Source organism: Gobio gobio (assembly GCF_949357685.1).
Source record: "Gobio gobio genome assembly, chromosome: 7".
Lineage (NCBI taxonomy): Eukaryota > Metazoa > Chordata > Actinopteri > Cypriniformes > Gobionidae > Gobio > Gobio gobio.
The window spans coordinates 54,094,322-54,117,517 of NC_137103.1; the positions used below are offsets into that span (position 1 = coordinate 54,094,322).

Here is a 23,196-nt window from a genome sequence, read left to right on the forward strand (position 1 = left end):
GAGTTATACTCACGGGACACTATAGATATTCACAATCAAGAAAGTTCATTATTTGCATGCGTTTTAAAGCCTTGCCGGTTAAACATGCGCTTTTCCGAGCGCGCGCACTAAACGCCTGTCAAACACGTGATTACTGAACTCAGTAGTCGTCTTACTGCGCTAATACTGTCAAATACACACAAGGTTAACATAAACACAGTCGGTTATGTCTAAAGTGAAAGTAAAATTGTGTGTGTCTGTATATTAGATGCACGCAGGTCTTTAATTGACAGCAGCGCAGCCTATAGTGAACACGCTGTCCTTAAAGGGACAGTTCACCTCTAAAATTATGTCATAGTTTACTCACTCTAATATTGTTCCAAACCTGTATTTATTTCTCGATTACATTTTTGAATGAACTATCCCTTTAATGTTAATACAACAACAAAAGACAAAGAGAAAATCACTCACTGCTCTCGACTGAAAAACTAATACATTAGCTTTAATAAGAATCAATGTATATTTTATAGTGAAGTCTATGTAGTGTTTTATTTTTACATTTATTCATTCAATTTCATACCTAAATGCTGCTGTACAGCTCTGAGCTGCCAGTGTTAATCTTTATATATATTTATTTTATATTTTACAATACACTAGGAATATGTACAAGGTTTTTTTTTTTAAAGTAAAGTTAAGTTTAAGTAAGGGTTTCCAATTCTTTTAAAATAAAGAAAGAGTATTGCAATAAAAAATAGTCTTTTTTCTCAACCTCTTGCTGTTCCTAAGAATAGAATAACAAAAAAACTGATGTGACAAGCCATCAGAACCGAACCGAAAACCGTGGTTAAAAACTGAGGTATGTATTGAACCGTGGACTAACTGTATTGTTGCATCCCTAGTATATAAGTAGTTTACATGATTAAAGTAACATTAAAGTGAAGATATGCCTCTAGTTTTAATCATTTAAATGTGTCTTTGAAATTTATTTATTTATTTATATATAAACAAAGTTTTATGTTAGATGCAATTAATGGATTTGACAGCCCTAATTTAAATATATTATTTAATGTAATATATTTATACATTACTCTACTGTTCAAAAGTTTGGGGTAGGTGAGTTTTTTTTATGTTTTTGAAAGAAATCTCCTTTGCTCACCAAGGCTGCATTCATTTAATTAAAAAAAACAGTAAAAACTGTAATATTCTGAAATAGTATTACAATTTTAAATAACTCTTTTCTATTTGAATACATGGTAAAATGTAATTCATTCCAGCGATCAAAGCTGAATTTAGTGTCACATGATCCTACAGAAAACATTCTAATATGACGATTTTCTGCTCAAAAAACATTTCTCATTAATATTAATGTTGAAAACATTATTTTTGTGGAAACTGAAATACATTTTTTGAGGATTCTTTGATTTAAAAAAAAAAAGCCTAAAAAGTACAGCATTTATTTGAAATAGATTTTGTAACATTTACACCATTATAAATGCCTTTATGGTCACATTTAATTGAATAAAAGTATTTGTTTCTTTATCTTTTGAACTGTAGTGTATATAAACATAAACTCAAATAAACCAGTAATTTTAATCAGAGTAATGTACATTATTAAACAGGATTTCGTGTCACATGTGGGTCTCACCGATGTGACGTTGCCCTGCGTAATCTCGGCCAGGTTAAACTCGGTCTCTTCATCCAATTTGACTTTCTTCACATCTGGCTCATCAGCACTGATGAAGACACAATCAACACACAGATCATCATCACCAGCTAAAACAAACATGTTCTGCCCTGAATTCATATTATAAACAGTAAAAATGCTAGAAAGATCAACCTTTAAAAGTATGATGGCATCACAGTCTTATTACAGTCCTACGGAATACTTCCCACATCGGTTTGCACTACTGCATATTTCTTCATCATGCTCACATGATGTAAATAATACGTGAATTGATAGCTGTGCCAATATGTCTTCCACAATACCAGGGTTTTTCCTGGGTCAAAAATGGTCTTCGGTGGTGGCTGGCAGACATCGTCATCCATACACACACACGCACAGTAAAAAAGTACCCTACCCACGTGATCTGCAAGCGCAATACTGACAATACATTTTAAATAAATTCAAAGAAAGTTTGTAATTTTTGCTTATCTTATTTTGATACCTTATTTTTACACTATTTACAGATAATTGTTTTGGTATATAATCATATCAATATTAAAAAGTAGTATTAAAAAAATGAACAAATAGCCTAATTTTCTGCCATAGGCCTATACAATTTCATAAAATTATCAGCTAGCTAATAATAACTTTTGTTCTGGGTTCACCTCACTCCAGTCTAAACTAAATGATTTATAGGCTATTTATTTTACTACACATTGTGAACATAAATAAGCTGAAAGACTGTGGATAATTAAAACTAACTCTTATACCCACTCTTGCTAAATTGTATAAGCACACTTGTGTTCTCATTTCAGATGTGTTCAGAGTAAATGATTAAACTGATTCGTGAGTTCAGTGTTGGACAGATCAGTTGTTCTAACCAGTCGTTAAAATGATTCGGTTCAAAGGAGTCATTAGGTCTCGAATCGGACATTAGCAGACACGAATCCCGTCTGTTAGAACATCGCGTAAGATTTGTCAACACAGAAAACCCTTCATAACCGGCTAGGATTTGTTCCCCGTTTATTGAAAGTATGGTTTATGTCAGCTGGTCAGAGAAGAGTCAACATTTTGAGCGCAATTCACACCCAGCAGTAATTAAAGGAAAACATCGTCTGATAGCGCCACGTGCAACATGGTTTCGGTCTTACGACCTTTTGATTTTGATTAACATAATATGTGAAATATTAGAAAGCTAAGACAGTGCTTATTTTGAAGACAGAGAGCGTGCGAGCGGCGGAGGAGCTCTGATCGTTCTCTCTGTCACTCAGTTAACGCAAACGCAGCATCTATTCTACATCACTCATAAATCACAATAACTGATCAAATAAGGCTTTGGCGGGACCAAAATTTGTTTTGGCGGCCGCCAAAAAATGTTCAATGTAGGAAAAACCCTGAATACATTTATCCCATTAAACCACCCAATGCTGGAACTCATTGATTTGATCCATTCTCACCTGGTGCCAAACACGTCTGCGCTTGTCTTCTGCTCTTTCTTTTTCACCACCACTTTCAGGGGGAACTTGGTCTTAATGTCCTGCAGAGGAGCCTGGCAGCGGGTGGACACGGCCTGGGGTCGCTCGAGGACCCTCTTCAGCCAGGGGTCAATGGACGGCAGGGGACCATCAGGATTCACACCGCGGTGATGCAGGCACTGAGGACACAAGCCAAGAAAAGATCAATGAGACACCGACCTTGGATTTACACAGCCAATGTCACACACCTGAATCCCTCTATTACTGCAGGACAAAGGGCTCAGTGTGTGTGTGTGCATATTAATACTTTAATTCAGCAAGGATGCATTAAATTGACCTTTTTTTCCAAGGTTTTTGAAACTCAACAATTACTGTTTTCTATTTAAAATAAATTCAATTAATCAAAGAATCCTAAAAAATGTTTTCAACATTGATAGTAATCATAAATGTTTCATAAGCACCAAACCATCATATTGGAATAATTTCTGAAGGATCATGTGACACTAAAGACTGGAGTGTTGATGTTGAAAATTCAGCTTTGATTACATTTTAAAATTATATTAAAACAGAAAACGGCTCATTTAAAGTGTAATAACATTTCACAATATTACTATGTTTACTGTATTTTTTATCAAATCAAAAACATAAACAAATCTTTAAGGAAAACGCCACTTTTTTTAAAAAATAGGCTCATTTTCCGTCTCCCCAACAGTTCAACGGTTGAGTTTTACCGTTTTCGGATCCATTCAGCCGATCTCCGGATCTGGCGGTAGCACTTTTAGCATAGCTTAGCATAGATCATTGAATCTGATTAGACCGTTAGCATCTCGGTTCAGCCGGCACAATGATATTACACAGCGCCTGAAAATAGGCTAACTTCCGTCAACATAAACAACATGGCAACCTGCTTGCACAGAGAGCATGCTGGGGACTATTTTCGATGTCATTGCGCTGCTGCACAAAGTTCCTCGATTATTACGCAGGAATGAGAGAATAGTTCCTAAGCATATCGGCCTAGAAAAATCACAACTTTTCATTTTCAGTCGGTCTTAGTAAACGATGTAACTACAGAAGAGTCAAGTTTTAAATAGGAAAAATATTGAAACTCTTAGGTCATTTTTGAGCGAGATGCTAACGGTCTAATCAGATTCAATGATCTATGCAAAGCTATGCTAAAAGTGCTACCGCCAAACCCGGAGATCGGCTGAATAGATTCGAAAATGGTAAAACTCAACTGTTTAACTCTAGAGAAGCTGGAAAATGAGCTTATTTTCAAAAAAAAGTTGAGTGATCTTTTCCAAACTTTTGACCGGTACTGTATGTACTTTTATTTGTATATCTATATGTCGAAAACATACGACTTTTCTTGTCTCTTCACACTCATTTAGGAGTTCCATGAATCACGTAAATGCATATTTTCAATTCAAAATGGCCGTATTTGAGAAAAGATTCTAGTAGTTGGCATCACTGGATGATGCTTATCTCACTGTCTTTTAGCATTAAACTGACGCTTCATGCTCTGCTTCTGTGACCAGTAAACCCCGCATACTTTCATTTGATTGGCTATCTCAATCATTTTAAAAGGGATAGTTCACCCAAAAATGAAAATTAGCCCATGATTTACTTAGCCTCAAGTCATCCGAGGTGTTTATGACATTCTTCTTTCAGACGAATAAAATCTGAGTTATATTAAAAATGTTCTGGCTAATCCAAGCATTATAATAGCAGTAATAGTTGCTCTGTTTTAAGTCCATAAAAAATGCATCTGTCCGTCAAATAACTGCTCCACGCGGCTCCGGGGTGTTAATAAAGGCCTTCTGAAGGGAATCGATGCGTTTGTGTAAGAGAAATATCCATATTTAAAAATGTATTAAATTTTTTTCTATGGCTCAGCATCAGCCGTCCCCGCGCCATCACTTCCGGCGAATAAGGTCAAAATACTGGCGCGATCATAGATATATACATAGATTCCTCATTAGTGCCTGCGTGGATCGGTCGAATGAGGCATCTACGTTTATATATCTTTGATCGCACCAGTATTTTGACCTTATTCGCCGGAAGTTACGGTGTTGGGAATACTAGATGACATTCGTCTGATAAGAGGTACAAAAATAACATAAATACTGTTGGGTTTCTCAAAGAAATGATCATTTCGTGTCTTAAGACATCAATGTGTCGTCACGAGCCGCATGGTTTAATAAGGATTCGTATGTCTATGTTTTTACTCTCATTGCTCTCATACTCTAAAATATCCCCATTGACATCATTATACGACTATCACACTGCAACGGTTGAGTTAAAAATCTTAATTTGCGTTCTACTGAAGAAACAAAGACACCTACATATTGGATGCCCTCAGGGTAAGCAGATAAACATAAAAAAAATTGTTTTTGGGTGAACTATCCCTTTAACAATAACAGGCAGAGGCAGACCAGCCTAAAAATGTAATATTTAAGAATTTAAATATTGCAGGGGGAAATTTGGCCATTTCTAATTATTGGAGGGGACTTGTCCCCCTCAATGTCTATGGTGGTTCTAGTCCTGCTATTTGACTACTATGAGAGTATCAGATATTGTCACGCTGCCCATCCCATTCCCATCATGCCTGGAAAAGTCTCTGGAACTGTGGGTTTGGTATGTGGTTGACTTTGAGGATGTCCACGCTCTCTCCATCCTCCTCCTCTTCCACCAGCATCATGGAGTTGATCAGCGAGTCCACGGCCGACAGCTGAGACTCTGACCAGAGACATTCACACAAAGACATTAATATGCATCTCCTTTAGTCTGTATGTGCCTCAGAATCTGATAGAAACTAGCTCTGTGGTTTTTTGGGGTCTTGTAATGTGAGGTCCCACCTGAGGGCGTGAACTTCTTGTTGTTTTCCAACATTGGGAAAGTGAACTGTCGGAGATCCTCCATATAGGGCAGCTGCACGTACAGCAGACACTGAGGACGGGAGACATGAGGAGTGACTGTGATGTAGAACATACTGAATACTAGTGTGTTTTCTGCTCGATATAATACACATACTTCATATTTCTCCTTAATGCAGGGAAAGGCGGCGCCCACTTGTGGGTTGCTGCGGCGGTCGTAAGCATAACGCACAATCGCTGCCATCTTCAGACCGTCAAGGGCACGAATCAGAGCGGACAGAGCCGTTGCTGCATGCTCCACACACACAATAAAACACACTTACAAAAGATATGAATATACGCAGTGAAGTCAAAAGTCTCAGACGGCTTGTTAAAATGCTTTATGCAGCTTTTTTTTTTCCCTTAACCCTCTGGCCCTCTTTATTTAAGGGTCACACTTGGCTCTTTCTCTGTCAAAAGTGACCGAAGACTTGAAATGTACAATTTTTTTAAGACAAAATCAATCTATTTTTGTTCAATATTTTTTTATTTATTATTTCAAATAAACAAACACTGTTTTCTTTTAACTTTCTATTCATCAAAGAATCCTGAAATGAAGCAAAATGGTTTCCCTTATGAAATATTAAACCGCACAACTGTTTTCAACATTGATATTAAGAAGAAATGTAGCGGTTGCTGAAAGTCTAGTTATTCCAGAACTGAAATAAATAACATTTTATAATATATATTTAAATATAAAACAGCTATTTTAAATCCTTAAAATGATAATAAATGTAATATAATTATAATATAAATATATTAGGGCTGTCAAAAGATTAATCGCGATTAATCGCATCCAAAATAAAAGTTTGTGTTTACATAATGTATGTGTGTGTACTCTGTTAATTATTATTTATATATAAATACACACACAAGCATGTATATATTTAAGAAAAAAATATTATTTTTATATATAAAACATTTATATTTATATATATTATAGATTATATAAATGTATATACAGTATATACATGCAAATATTTCTTAAATATATACATGAATGTGTGTTTATTTATATATAAATAATAATTAACAGAGTACACACACATATATTATGTAAACACAAACTTTTATTTTGGATGCGATTAATCGCGATTAATCTTTTGACAGCCCTGAAATATAATTAAATTAAATATGAATTCTATATCACAATATAACTGCTATTTTTGTTTAAATAAATGCAGCCTTGGTGACTTTAAAAATAATAATAATTACGACCCAAAACTTTTGATATTTAGAGTATTTACAAAATATATTTTCAGCATAATAATGAGTGAAAAATGTCACTTTTTAATTAATAGTCACCTATAAATAGTGCAGAATCTGACTTTCGTTCTTCATTTTACATTATTTAGCTTTTTACAAAACCCCAAAACTTGTTAATGAAAATTATTTTATGTCTCCTCAAACTTTTGGTCCCCAACTAGTTATTAAAATTAAGCAAATGTTATCACAGTGAACACAAAGGCTTTGTAAAACTCACCTCATCATCTCTGGGAGCAAAAACTTTGACAACTTGGCTTCCCATAAACTGATGACGACGAATCTGCATCAAATAAACAAACAAACAAACTTTCGTTGTACATTATAAAGGGAACACACAAGGCCAGGCACATCAGTGCAAGTGTTTAAATTTACATAAATATCAAAATTTGTCTGTAAAATGATTTTGGAGAATGTGCTAACATAATCGCCCCATAATTGACCAGACCACCATAAATAAACAATTTGTGATCGGTAGCTTCCTATAATGTCCTATCAGCGTTCTTACACTGATTCCATGTGGTAGCAAAGCTATTTTTTATAAATATTGCACTCACAAAGCCAATTAAATATCTTAGAGCTGAGCATAACAAGATCTTATAACCACTATAGAAATATATTTGTAAAAATCTCGTTTGAAAATAGCGCCATCTGCTGGACAGCATCTTACCAGCTCCTGTTTCGTGAAGCCAAGCACAGTAAAACACTTCCCATCACACTTATATTTCATCTGGTCCTCGTCCACCTTAGAAAACGGGACAATGTCGCTTCCATAACGGAAACCTATAGGAAACATTAAGTGCTTGTTTAAAACCCTTTCAAGTCACATTTATTTCTATAGCTAGATTGTGTCCAAGCATCTTCACAGAAACAAACAGGAAAATGACAGTTAATGTTGTAAAATTATTCAATTCTGAAACATTTACTCTACTGTTCAAAAGAGGTAAGATTTGTTATGTTTTTGAAAGAAGTCTCTTTTGCTCACCAAGGCTGCATTTATTTAAAGGCACAACATGTAAGATTTTTCGATTAATATATCCATAAAACCACTAGAACAGTGTTATAGATTTTGTTGACTTCCCAGATGTTTCCAAGAATGTTTAAATCCAATGAAATAAGCCATTTTGGTCCGTGTACGTTTTGATCGTTTGATTTCCTATTTGAAATGAAATAAGCAGAAATGAGAAAATGGCTCCTTTATTCGTTTTTTCGTTTAAAAAAAAACGCAAAAACGAGATTTCTGCTTGATTTTTCGTTTCTCGTTTCACGGGTAAAAAACGGATAAATGACTTCAAAATTCGTTTTCCACATGTGGGCGGTCATGAGACGCCCCTTTCCGCTGATTGGTCAAGCAAATCTGAGCATGTGACGTCATCAGCCCTTCCCCAGTTCTGTGTAACAAAATAATAGTCTTCTTAAACTGTACAGGGCATGGGCTTTCTTCTGTGCAACTTAACGCGTTTCACAGAAAAAGTTATATCAGAAATATTAAATATTAATCTGCACCCAGCCTGATTTATTTAGCTGTGTGGAGTAGGCTAAATATGTGTGGTGAAGCTGCGCAAGACAACGAAGAGCGGGTGACCATGCAATGTTCAGACAAGTGTTATACGCATCAGTCATAACTTTTCTTTACAATTCGCTCGGTTTTGGACAAGGGATGGTCATTGCTGTAGGCCTAATACATATCGGCATATGGGTAGCGATGATGGTGATTTTAAATTTTACTATAACTGTAATCAGAGCCGCGAAGCAAGGAGATGACTGACAGGACGATAGCGGAGGCAAGCGCAAGATAACTTTTGTTAATAAAAAATATTGATTTGTTTAATGTAAGAGTTTGTCTTTGTTTTATTGTTGTTGTTTTCAATCAAATAATAGTGAACCACAAACTGAGCATTCGTTTTAAAGAGGAATTTCCAAAGATTTTTTATTTATTAATGTGAGTATTTTGTCATCCGTTTTTTTTTTTTAAATAAAAGTTTAATATATATAGTTTTTTTTTATGGTAGGCCTACATTTTTTTTGTAGTTGAGTTTTCATTAAAAATGGTAATGCCGGTAATGATGGAAATTCATGGTATGCGGGTGTATCATGTAATTTGCTTATTCGTTTTGTTAATAACGATATATATAATAATAGTATATAATGTTAATAATGTTTGTTTTGTTCAAAGAGTGGAGGAAGATCAAAATAACCACTACAGCTGCTGAACGTCATTGACAAATCTTTTCTTGATAAATGTATGGATAACACAAGTTATGGTGTTGTCACAATTCATCAAAATATCCAACTTTAACGTTGCTAAATGGCATCTATACAATTATGATTTTCTATTCTATTTAAATGCACATTTCTTTTTACAGTTTTCTCTATTTTTCCAACAAAAATAGCTTCAAACAATGACTCTGTGTGACTAACAGGATAGAGTAGGCGCCCTCATTATGCGTCATAAGATTCCATAATAGAATTTTGGATAATAATGGAATATCGCGAGCGGGCGCGCCTTGCGTGGGTGCCGGCGATTTGACAGCAAAACGCACGTCCTTGACGCGTGGTTTAGCCTACCACAAAAACGCGCTTTCTTAACATGGGCTTCGGGGTCAAGGAAAACGCGTTAACAACGCGCGCTTAGGCAATGGTAAATCAAGCATCGAGCACTGGTAAAAATGATGTGTTGGATTTACTTAAAATATATATGCACCATTTTTGCATCATACTTTTTAAGTAAACCCAACTTGGAATAATTTTACTTAAAATTAACAAGAAAACATTTGTTATATGTACTTAAATATTTGAGTTCCCTCAACATTCTTTACTTAAAAATATATGTTACATGATAGAATCTACTAAGTAATGTTAAGTAAACACAACTTGCACGTTACACATATTTTTAAGTAAAGAATGTTGAGTGAACTCAAATATTTAAGTACATATAACAAAGATTTTCTTGTTAATTTTAAGTAAAATTATTCCAAGTTGGGTTTACTTAAAAAGTATGATGCAAAAATGGTGCATATATATTTTAAGTAAATCCAACACATATTTTTTACTTAAAAATTTAAGTGCTTACTGCACTGCTCCAGTACATTCAATGTCTTAAAATAAATTAGACATACAAATCACAAAATGAAGCATTTCACTTTATTTTTTGAACACAGGTTGCAAAGCAATTGTGAAGCCTGAAACCACATATCAGGAATGTACAACACAATTTGACAAATGAAAGTTCACTTCCAACAGGCCACTTCCTTGATTTTTCACACTTTGCAACATTTTTTTCAACATTTACTTTTGGAACATGCAAGGAATAAAACTAGGACAAAAACAAAGCATTTTCTTTCTTTCTTTTTTTAAGACAGAGATTGCAATCTTCACAAAAGGACACTTTTTTTTACCCTTTGCAACACTTCTTAAAAGATTTAAATTTTTCCAACATTTACTTTTGGAACATGCAACAAACTTCCTAAGAAAACCTTTTTTGTAAGAGAGATTGCAATCTTCACAAAAGTTTACAATAGGTCACTTAATTTTTTTTTTTTTTCACTCTTTGCATCACTTTTTTAAATATTCTGGGGCTGTTAAACGATAAATCACATCCAAAATAAAAGTTTGTGTTTACATAATGTATGTGTGTGTGCTTTGTATAATTATTATGTATATAAAAATACACATACATGCATGTGTATATTTAAGATTTTTGTATTTATATATAATATAAATATATATGCAGTATATACATGCAACTATTTCTTTAATATATATATATGTATATGTGTGTATTCAAATATACATAACAATTATACACAGTAAACACACATATTATGTAAACACAAACTTTTATTTTGGATGTGATTAATCGCGATTAATCATTTAACAGCCCTAAAATATTCACATTTTTCCCAAACAAAAATGTACTTTTCGAAAATGCTACGAACTTCCTGAGAATAAAACAAGACTGCAATCAAATGTTTGCAGACTAACACTCTACTAGAACCAGATGCGTATGGCTAAAAATGTTTTGTGACTCAAAGATATTTTGAGTCGTAATGGTCAGAACACCATCAATACATTTTATTTCAGCAAAGAAGCCTGTTCTTCAGAGAGTAAACCTTTGGAGAAAGTTTGCCACTGTCTAGCTCCAGTAGAATTTTCTGAAAAAATTCAAATGAGTATCTGAGCTCTTTGGGGTAACTCAGATTAATTGCGTAAATTAGACCAAGTAGAAAAACACAAGCCTTCGCAACACCTGCCAACCCTGTCATCACCTCTATGCCTTCCAGCACTATCCCAGTCTGTAAAGGATCATCTGTTGAGCCACCTTTCGTGATGATCCTCAATGTGAGCTGTCCCAGTTCCTCCTCGTTCCCATGAGTATCCTTAATAAAAAATAAAAAAGCAAATGTAAATTCTTGCAACCACTTGGTATTGTTCAGATTGTTGCAAAAAATACATTGTATTGAAATAACACAAAATGAGACAATGTTTTAAAAAATGTACATATATACACACACATATATATATATATTTTAAATAAAGTACTAAGTCTCTCACAGCCTATAATTTGATTTAAATTAATGAATTGCCATTATACAAGTTGTTTATTTAGGTTTGGAGCACAACTTGGCTCTTGTATGTTTTTATATGCTCACCTGATAATGCTTGATGAGATTCTCAGGATTTTCAGAGAGGTAGACAATTAAGCATCGAATGACAACTTCTCTACGTTTTTCGACAGGACTGGTCTGAAAGGTACATAAAACAAAATTGCGGCTTTTTTAATCCCACAAAAGCACAATTTTACAGAGACCAACTCATCTCCATTGACGGTGTAACTGCTGATGGCAAATGGAGTTAGAAGCAAAATTAATTTAGAAAGAGAACAGAAAAATCTGCTCAAGTTCTGCTGCTATACACCACAACAATGATTCCAACAAACTAGGATTGTCAAAAGTACCAGTACTCAGGTACCAAGTCGGTACTAAAATTAAAAAAATGTGACAATACCAGCATTTCCCTCAAGCATTTTGAGTGCTGTTGAGCAGATTAACTTAAACACCTATGATTGGCCATTGTGTTCACATGCTCAACAGAGATGTCTGTGATTGCCTACAGTGATCAATGCTTCAAAAACATGTTGTAATCTTTCTAACACTCTTCACTGAGTGCTTACACAGATACACATATAAGCGTTTGAAAGCAGCCGTCTATCAGCGGGCTTCCGTGCGTTGATCACTGTAGCCAATCACAGACATCTCTGTTGAGCATGTAAACACAATGGCCAATCAGAGGCGTTTAAGATAGTCAGAATCTGCTCAACAGAGCTCAAAATACTAGGGAGAAATGCTGGTATAAGGGTCACATTTTTAACATTTCAGTACCGACTTGTTACTGAAGTACCAGTACTTTGACAACCCTACAACAAACTAGTAGCCACGTACTTGGTTTAGCATAGTCAAAATTTCACCAATTTGCTGTCCAGCATTTCCTCCCTTGGTGCGAAACAAAGACAGGAGTGCATCCGTGTGTTTATCCAGGTTTGCCATGAATGTTGTTTCCAACTCAACAGCTGTTAACCTCCTGAATTCTTCTTTGACCTAAAAAGACAACAATACATTACTACTCAAAACTCAGACAAATTTTCAGCAAAATTAAAACAATGAAATATAAATGTAGATACCTGAGAGGTGTCGAACAAAGCAGGCCATCTTTCCTGAATACTCGCTATAGAAGGACTCTTCTCTACTACCTCCTGACGACGGTAGGAGAAAGTTCTGGCCATTTTTTGATTAATATTTCTCCAGTTATCCCTTATCTTGACCTCATCAAGAAGCTCCACCCGTTCTTGTTCTAGACTCTGTACAGTTACTCCCAAAGGATGTGGAGGTAGGTAGTTTATTTCTGCTTTCTTTGGTTTTTTTACAGCAGCAGGTCTTTTATTTTTAGCCGAGTTCACAGCTACTTCTGGGCAACCTATACTTCTCAATTTTGACCGATAGTTTCCCATCTTGTACTTTAACCTTGTTTGCCATCCATAGAATCCGGAGTATGACCCAGGCTCCTTTAAGCAAGGATGCTTTTCGATTAATGCCTCTGCAACTGAGGAAATTTGCATGCTGGTTGGATATGCACAAAACTGGAAAATTTTTTCAGCCAATTTTTCCAGAATATCGGACTTCACACTTGGATTGTTCAGAGCAGTTCCATCGTTTCTGAATACCTCATTAGCAGACTTCAGAATCAGCTCAGTGTCATAGGAAAACTCTGGAATTTCAAACGGTGATGGCCACGCCTTCGATCTTTGTCCATGACTGTCTGGTGAGGAGAGCAGTACGGTGTCATCTGATGAGCCAAACGATGATGGAGCTGAAGAGGCAACTGAACAGGCATCTGAGGAAACTGGGGCTTCTGCGGTAGAAGGGCCAGCACATTCTAAACTGTCAATTGTTGTTAAATTGATTATCACTGGCTCAACTTGCACTACTTTAATAGTGTCTTTATCTTTAAGCTCAGCTGTTGATGTCACAGAAAAGAACTCCTCAAAATCAGTGTCTTTGTAATGTAGAGTAAAGTCCCCCTCTATTTGAAATGTCTCTTTAACTACTGACTCCAACTTCGCACAGGTATCTGGAATTCCAGAGGGCAGGTGAAGTTTGCGAATGGAGTTTTGATTAAGAATTACACGTAATGTTGCTGGTTCACACATGTCCTGTTTGGAAAAAGAAACACTATTAGACAAAAATGGAATCAATTAAAGGGACAGTTCACCCATAAAAGTAAATTGTCATAGTTTATTGAATCTCATGTTCCAAACTTAAATAGTTTTGCTTTTATAATTACACACTAATTTAATTTATTCATTTGAGTAAATTACTATTTTCATTTTGGGTGAAATTGTCTCTTTATTGTAAAATATTAAACAGCCATATCCTATTAAAAAGTACCCATTATTATTACCTAGAACTATATAGAAAGGAAGCGCTTCAAAGTCACCATACACTTTCCCATGACAGTGTATGCAGCTAGAGGTACAACATCACTCAAGTCTTCCTGGAGGAGTACTTCAACATGGCCAGGTGCATCCAGTTCAAAAGACCTCAAGTGCTCATTGTACCAGGCTCTGCGCGTTTTCACTATGAACCCTACAGAGTTGTTTACAACCATCAGCTGGTGTATCTGAACAAAGTCCGGAAGTCCTGCAGTGGAACCATGAGCCAGAACCATACCTTTGCAGTACTTTGTTCCGTAACAAGATACTGTGTTTGCCAACACTATTGATGTTTTGTTTGGGAATTTTTTGGAAACTGCTTCCTGTACATCATTATGTAGCAAATCCAAATTGACGTTGGACACATGTGAAACAGAAAGTGATGCTTTAAAGTTCTTTGAATGATGAAAATGAAAAGCCATCAAAAACTGGTGTTTCACTGCAAGTGAAAGCAAGATGTTTCTGAATGAATGGGTGTGTTGCACAACACGTTTGAAAAAACTGTGCTTCGCCTCGAAGCGCATGGTCCACATAGCCACCAGAGGACCAAAAGCCTGTATCAATTCCGGATAGTGCTCCAAGAAATGATGCTTAGGGAGCAACTTCTGCTGTGGAAATACACTCAAAAATCTGTGTCTGTGCTCAGATATTTTGATGTCAAGGTAGCCAATGGACTCTTGAGTATGCACTGGTGAAACTACCAGTTCCACAATTTCTTTAAGGTCCATAAGAATTAACCATGCAGGTTCATCCACTGGAATTTTTGGACCTATGAGAAATGGAAGAAACCTGACCAAGGCCCAGTTTTCATGGGCATTTCCGCCGATGCTCTTTCGAGTTCCAAAAGACAGAGGCAATGACTTTGGACAGTTGGTTTTGTCGGTCCATTTAAATGGGAAATGCTGAATTGCAGCATTTATCTCACTCACTGTCAGGTATTTCTTTTTGATGAAAATATCCAAGCATAGAGCCAGTTCTAGTGGAACGATCCCTTCAAAAACGTCGTGTAGAAGATCTGGTGGATATCCAGATAAAACATGGAAATAATCCAGTTTGTCAGTCAAGATGCATTGCCTTTTGACACCAAATGAATGGGCAATACTTGTATCCTCGAATGCTGTCTGAATATGTAGATTATGTTGCTCATTTGTCCTTCTCTGAAATGCACCTGAACGTACTTCTTTCAGCTGAAAATCTGAACGCTGGCCAAGGCAAAACCTGCAGGGATATGGTCCAGAAAAATTTTCAACAAACCCACCAAGTGAATGGGCTGCTAAATTGTCTGCAACAACACACATCACTGTACCTCTGACATTCTTTCCAAGGCTAGATATAAAAATTCCTTCTCTCTCCAATACTCCTAAATCTTTCAAAAGGGGTTCTAGTACAACCGAATATCCATGCCGTTTTACATCTTCTGCTTTGCATAGAACTGCCAAATAAATGGATGACAACTCAGAACGGAGTAGTGATGGTACATTTCCCAACACCCAGTAAACTGCAGTAATTTTATGCTTTTTCCGGGACGTTCCGAGGGGATTGCAGATCTCAAAATCATCAATGTATAAAATCAGGGAAATTTTTACTTCTCCATCAGATAGAAGAGGGTTTTGCTGGAAATACAGCCCATCATGAAAAGATCTGTATGTTGGGACATCCTGTTCAGAGATCTGAGATCTTTCAAGTGCCATTTGAGAAATATCCGTGTCATTCATTAAACGAGACAATACTTTGAGAATGGGCACATACTGAAAACTCAGTTTTTCCTGTGCATCAATGACATATTCAACAGGTTCCACAATTTGGAAGGTCTCTTTATAATACTCTTTCCTCCTATACGAGGAACTAAAAGTACCATCCGATCCAAGTGACTTGCTTAATGGACTTGACTCACAAAGTTCCTTTACCAAATCTGTGATTACTGATGTTTCAAGAACACAGTTATGTTTCTTCAGTGTTTGCTCAATAACACATTTAAATGCTTCAGATGACCCTTCTGTTGAAATGAAGAGCAAGTCTTCCACCAACTGGTCAATGCACTTGCCTGATACATGAAACAGGCTTTCCAACTTAAGCAGGACAGAACCAATTTTTTTCCCCCAACAATCTGGCAAAGGTTCATTTTCTGCCCTCAGTGGTAGACTGCTTTCTTCTTCACTCTCTTCCTCATGAGTTATGCTGCTAGAATGGCCACAGGCAGAATCTAAACTTGAATGCAGAACTTGTGGTTTAAAGTCAGTGACACAATGAGGCATATGCTTTCTGCTTTTGTGGGCAGCAAATGTACCATACACATTTGTCCTGAAATCACACTGGTTAAACACACAATCAACAGTCTCCTGATTCTTTAAATGACATCTAAGATGTTTGAACAAGTCTGCCTCCGTTGAAAATGTACCAGAGGCACAATGTTGACACAAGAAGGACAAGTTATCTGCAGGTGTCTGTACATCACAAGGAGCATGGTGCCTTTTCAAGTGTGAACGAATTGAGTTCAATGTCTTAAATGAACAAGGACAATCCGGAAAAATACATGGCAATGATCGGTGCCGTCCAAGACAGTCATGGTTTAATCTGTAATGTTTAAGTAAGTCTGCTTTTGTAGAAACGACTGTACTACAAAATTTGCATGTCCATTTCATTGTGGACTAGAAGGAGAAGAAAACATGAATACAGAGATTTTGTATTAATGTGCAAGACAGCGCAGTGTTTCACTAGCACATACCTTTTCAGTAAAAGCTTTTATATCTAAAATGACAGAACTATATGTCTTTTTGACAAAGCTAACTTGTCAAAAACAATTATAAGTCAAGTGTGAAATTACAAATATATATATTCGTGAACTCTTACCTACAATTATTCCGTTCTAACTGGATCCAAGTTCTTGCACCATAACTTGCACAGCTGCATGGATGGAAGGATGGAGATAACAGTATTAAACAGCATAAAATAACAAATGCTAGCATTATCAGTTTTTATTATACATTACTTTTGGAAGTCAAATCTGGCACCTTCTCCCGCTTTCAATATTGCTTCAAATTATAAAAATGAAATATAACAACACAAATTGTTAAGTCAATCACTTTAAAGCAGTGATTTTCGGTCCTGGTCCTGGAGATCCACCACTCTGCACACTATCTGGCACACTTATTTCAGATATATATATATATATATATATATATATATATATATATATATATATATATATATATATATATATATATATATATATATATATATATATATATATATATATATAAAACTGTGACATACCGTGAAACCTTCAAAGTCTTACAAAAAAACGTGATACAGAGTTTTGGTCAAACTGCCCAGCACAATTAAATATGTCTCATTAATGGAGTTAAGTACTTAAAATGACATGAAATCATTCACCAGAAGTTCATAAATGTATATATTTATTTCTAATAAATAGAAATATTTGTAGTGGATGCAATGCTTTTGAACACTTTTCCTGTGGCATGCTGTGTTTTAATGTTTTAACTACAGCGAGGATTGCTATAGGTGCATGATAAAAGAACAGAACAATAGAACAGAAAATGGTCACATTTTTTTATTGATTTACACTGTGTGCAGAGCTATTAGGCACGTTGATTTTCCGATCTTTTTTTTTTTCCAGGCACATTTTACCAATTCCAAACCACATTAAACTTAATAAATACTATTAATTTAGTATTTAATAATGTATAAGTGATATATAATTGTTCATGAAGGCTGGAAATGAAAAACACCTTATATTCAGGTGTGCAGAATTATTAGGCATGTTTTCTTTTACAGATAAATTGAGCCAAAAAAGAGATTTAACTCTAAAAATGATTAAATGCCCATGAGGATACAATACTAATGCAATACTAGACATTGCAGTTAAGGCATGACCATTGGACAGTGAAATGCTCGTTGGGTCAGCAGGATCAGACAAAAACATGTGGCGCAGAAAAGACACCTGTTAACTGCAAAAGAATTAAGAATTAAGGTGAAGAATTAAGTTTGAAACCATCAGGAACCCTTTAGTCTCCAGCGCCACCATTTTCCAGAGATGCAACCTACCTGGAGTCTCCAGAAGTGAAGGTGTCAGGATCTCAGAGACTTCAGTTAGGTAAAGAATCCTAAAAAAAATTACCCCCACTAATTAAGAATCACAAGCTGAAGAGTTGTAAAATACATGAAGAAGTGTTGTGAATACAGTAGAAGTTTTTTTTTTTTTGTAGGCTTTATAGACCGATAGGTTGAGAATGACTCTTGAAGTACCAGCACCACATCCTCTAGTACCAAAATTCACCTTCCAGAATCTGGCAGTAAGTTTTGGGAGTTCATTTTAGTCCATCCTGAAGTCCGTTTTGCTGAGATGGACTAAAAATGAACTCCCAAAACGTACGGCCAGATTCTGGAAGATGAATTCTTCAAACAGTGGTACTAGAGGATGTGGTGCTGGTCCTTCAAGAGTCATTCTCAACCTATAAAACCTATAAAAAAACAGTCTTCATGTATTTTACAACACTTCAGCTTGTGATTATTATTTAGTGGGGGTAATTTTTTAGGATTCTTTACCTAACTGAAGTCTCTGAGATCCTGACACCTTGCACTTCTGGAGACTCCAGGTGGGTTCAGTTCTGGAAAATGGTGGCGCTGGAGACTAAAGGGTTCCTGATGGTTTCACCCTTAATTCTTCACCTTAATTCTTAATTCTTTTGCAGTTAACAGGTGTCTTTTCTACGCCACATGTTTTTGTCTGACCCTGCTGACCCAACGAGCATTTCACTGTCCAATGGTCATGCCTTAACTGCAATGTCTAGTATTGCATTAGTATTGCATCCTTCTCATGGGCATCTAATAATTTTTGACTTTTCAGTCTAAGTTAAAAGGAATAGTTCATCCTAAAATGAAAATTGTGTCATGATTTACTCACCCTCAAGTTGTTCCAAACCTGCGTTTCTTTGTTCTGCTGAACACAAATAGTATTTTTTTTCCCTAATATGGTAGTCAATGGTTGCTCTATCTGCTTAGTTACAAACATTCTTCAAAATATAATCTTTTGTGTTCAGCAGAACAAAGAAACTCATACAGGTTTGGAACAACTTGAGGGTGAGTAAATGGTGACACAATTTTCTTTTAAGGGTGAACTATCCCTTTAAATCTCATTTATCTGTAAAAGAAAACATGCCTAATAATTCTGCACACCTGAATATAAGGTGTTTTTCATTTCCAGCCTTCATGAACAATTATATGTCACTTATACATTATTAAATACTAAATGAATAGTAGTTATTAAGTTTAATGTGGTTTGGAATTGGTAAAATGTGCCTGGATAAAAAAATTATCAGAAAATCAACGTGCCTAATAATTCTGCACACAGTGTAAATCAATTAAAAATACTATTTGACCAGAGGAAAAGATTGAGAAAAACTTTATTTGAAATGTATTTTTGTACTATTTTGATTTATTTATAAAAATAAAAAAAAGGCAGGGAAAGGCTACTGAATAAATTTGAGCAATGATACGTGATGCATAGAAGCGCATGATGCATTATAATTCTCCCAAATCCTTGTTAAGGCAGGCAACATATTCACTTAAGATTGTACTTTTTACAGTTTAGTAAGACTGTAAATTGTAATATAAGGGCCAGTAGTATAAAGATGCTACAAATATATTATTTTATTGATGACTGTATAATCTGTATTTTTTGAAGACATGCAGATAGCCTAAGAGATCACGTTCCTCCCACGATTCTGAAAACATTAAACAGCCAAATAAAATAAAATCTATCTACAAAAAATAATACTAATGTGACCATAATTTCGATGGTTTAGACAGAGTCGTCGTTGTCATTTAGGGATAATATTGCGTGTGTGTTTGAATCGAGATCACAATTATTTAATTATTAATCGTTCATGATGCATTTTTGAATATAAAATTGTTACAGATCTCAAAAGTAACCCGCACCCAGGCCGCCCCCCTTTCCCGCGATCCATGTACAGAGAACATAAGAATATGTGAATGTGCAAGATACAATTTTCACATTTAACACTATGCATATATAATAATATATTTAAAAATGAGTGACAATAACGTTAAGTAGGCCTACACATTTCTCCGTGGGGGAGCCTCTCAATACCTCCGTCCGAATCGTCCGTCTCTTTATGCAATTTGAATGCATATATGGCCTACGTGCCAAGTGCAAACGCAATGCCATATGGTCATATACTACGTGGGGGAAAATAAATAAATACTGACCACTATTAACACTTAACCATACATTCGATGGAAGCACACTCGTTTAAGAAAAATAACTTACTCACGGCTCGCATGCAAACTCGTTTATCCTTTCGTTCATCCATGTACAAAGTAACTCAACGTTTTCATAACTATTCGTTAGTAACACGTGTCTAATTGTAGAAGCAAATTCGTAGCAATTCAGAAGTGAGTTTAAAATTCATTTCTTGACCATAAACGCAATCAACGAGTATGTAAAAAAAAAAAAAAAAAAGTTACACTCACCCTTAGCGTCTTCACCAAGTGCGTTTCACGAAGTGCAATCTTCACCCACTAAAATAAACATGTGTTTATTAATGTTAAAACGTCAAAATTTAATATTTGACTTAGTTTATAGAAAGTTATGCTTACCTTTTTTTCACCGTCTTCACATGTGCTTCACAAAATGGCTCCAATTTTTGACTGGAAAGGCATATCACGTGAAATTCCATATCACGTGGCTCAGTCATATACTTATAATTTTCTGCTAGATTTACTTAATTTTGGCGTAATTGTAATAGTAGTTGATGTGAATTAGGTTTTTCCATTTTATTTATGCATACACTTAAGTTCACCTTGTAACTTATATTTTTGTGTTACACGGACTATATATGTTATGTAAAGGTTGAAAAGTTATGAATAGTAAAATTTTTGTGTTTAATCTATTTACTTTTATAAGTAATGGTTGTTCAGCCAACGAATCGTTTTTTTCAGTGAGGACGCGCGCTATGAGTCGGACAAAAGCATGTTACTAATGTGTAGGCTACACAGGTAAACCAAACAGGCAGTGCAAACTTGTGTTTGAAGTATCCAAACAGACTAAAGAACGTGCGCTTTGGTGTTTTCAAAATTGCATGCTCACTTTTTAGGGCACACCTCTTATAAAGTAAAGTTACATATTGTTGACCATCTTTCTAAGTAATTACACTATTTACCACGATACATGGCTGTTATAAGAATTAAATGAAATCAATATCAACAAAATCTATCTTACCATTTATCAAAATCCACTTACACTGTAATTACAATTGCCTAAATAATGTAGGCTAATGAGATTTTTAGATTTATGTTCTAAATATAATATTTTAATTATAGAAATATGAAATTTTGGGAAAAATTTTATTATTCCAGGCCTATGAAATTATAAAACTGCCAGTAGCTATAGTTGGCAGCGTAATGGATTCTAGAATCATCCAACTGTTCAAAAACGCTGAATTATGCAAGAAAGAAACCTATACTTTGTTTGAAGCTATTTTTGTTGGAAAAATAGAGAAAAACTGTAAAAAGAAATGTGCATTTAAATAGAAGAGAAAATCATAATTTTATAGATGCCATTTAGCAACGTTAAAGTTGGATATTTTGATTAATTGTGACAACACCATAACTTGTGTTATCCATACATTTATCAAGAAAAGATTTGTCAATGACGTTCAGCAGCTGTAGTGGTTATTTTGATCTTCCTCCACTCTTTGAACAAAACAAACATTATTAACATTATATACTATTATTATATATATCAAAACGAATAAGCAAATTACATGATACACCCGCATACCATGAATTTCCATCATTACCGGCATTACCATTTTTAATGAAAACTCAACTACAAAAAAAATGTAGGCCTACCATAAAAAAAAACTATATATATTAAACTTTTATTTAAAAAAAAAAAAAAGCGGATGACAAAATACTCACATTAATAAATAAAAAATCTTTGGAAATTCCTCTTTAAAACGAATGCTCAGTTTGTGGTTCACTATTATTTGATTGAAAACAACAACAATAAAACAAAGACAAACTCTTACATTAAACAAATCAATATTTTTTATTAACAAAAGTTATCTTGCGCTTGCCTCCGCTATCGTCCTGTCAGTCATCTCCTTGCTTCGCGGCTCTGATTACAGTTATAGTAAAATTTAAAATCACCATCATCGCTACCCATATGCCGATATGTATTAGGCCTACAGCAATGACCATCCCTTGTCCAAAACCGAGCGTATTGTAAAGAAAAGTTATGACTGATGCGTATAACACTTGTCTGAACATTGCATGGTCACCCGCTCTTCGTTGTCTTGCGCAGCTTCACCACACATATTTAGCCTACTCCACACAGCTAAATAAATCAGGCTGGGTGCAGATTAATATTTAATATTTCTGATATAACTTTTTCTGTGAAACGCGTTAAGTTGCACAGAAGAAAGCCCATGCCCTGTACAGTTTAAGAAGACTATTATTTTGTTACACAGAACTGAGGAAGGGCTGATGACGTCACATGCTCAGATTTGCTTGACCAATCAGCGGAAAGGGGCGTCTCATGACCGCCCACATGTGGAAAACGAATTTTGAAGTCATTTATCCGTTTTTTACCCGTGAAACGAGAAACGAAAAATCAAGCCGAAATCTCGTTTTTTCGTTTTTTTTTAAACGAAAAAACGAATAAAGGAGCCATTTTCTCATTTCTGCTTATTTCATTTCAAATAGGAAATCAAACGATCAAAACGTACACGGACCCATTTTAACTAGTACACGGACCGTGTGTTGCCTATCAATGACATCATACCCACGTTACCCTCGATTTCCGGTGTTATTTTGTAGAAACACCAAAGACGATTTAATATATGATGTGTTTTATTAGACAGGTGAGCAACT

At 35.2% G+C, this 23,196-nt stretch overlaps 1 protein-coding gene across 3 annotated transcripts in view; it reads right to left on the bottom strand.

Annotated features, from left to right (window-relative positions):
* Positions 1-23,196, bottom strand: part of xrcc5 (X-ray repair complementing defective repair in Chinese hamster cells 5) — a 47,242-nt gene that overhangs the window by 12,814 nt on the left and 11,232 nt on the right. For all 3 annotated transcript variants that reach the window (XR_013816863.1, XM_079821501.1, XM_079821502.1), the window contains exons 9-15: positions 7,963-8,075; positions 7,513-7,575; positions 6,148-6,285; positions 5,973-6,063; positions 5,723-5,853; positions 3,100-3,296; positions 1,625-1,712 (exon numbers count right to left, since the gene is read on the bottom strand). Coding sequence is in view for 2 of the 3 variants with exons in the window: in XM_079821501.1 (XP_079677627.1) it covers positions 1,625-1,712; positions 3,100-3,296; positions 5,723-5,853; positions 5,973-6,063; positions 6,148-6,285; positions 7,513-7,575; positions 7,963-8,075 (821 nt within the window). In the remaining variant the exon portion in view is untranslated. The remainder of the gene's footprint in view (positions 1-1,624; positions 1,713-3,099; positions 3,297-5,722; positions 5,854-5,972; positions 6,064-6,147; positions 6,286-7,512; positions 7,576-7,962; positions 8,076-23,196) is intronic.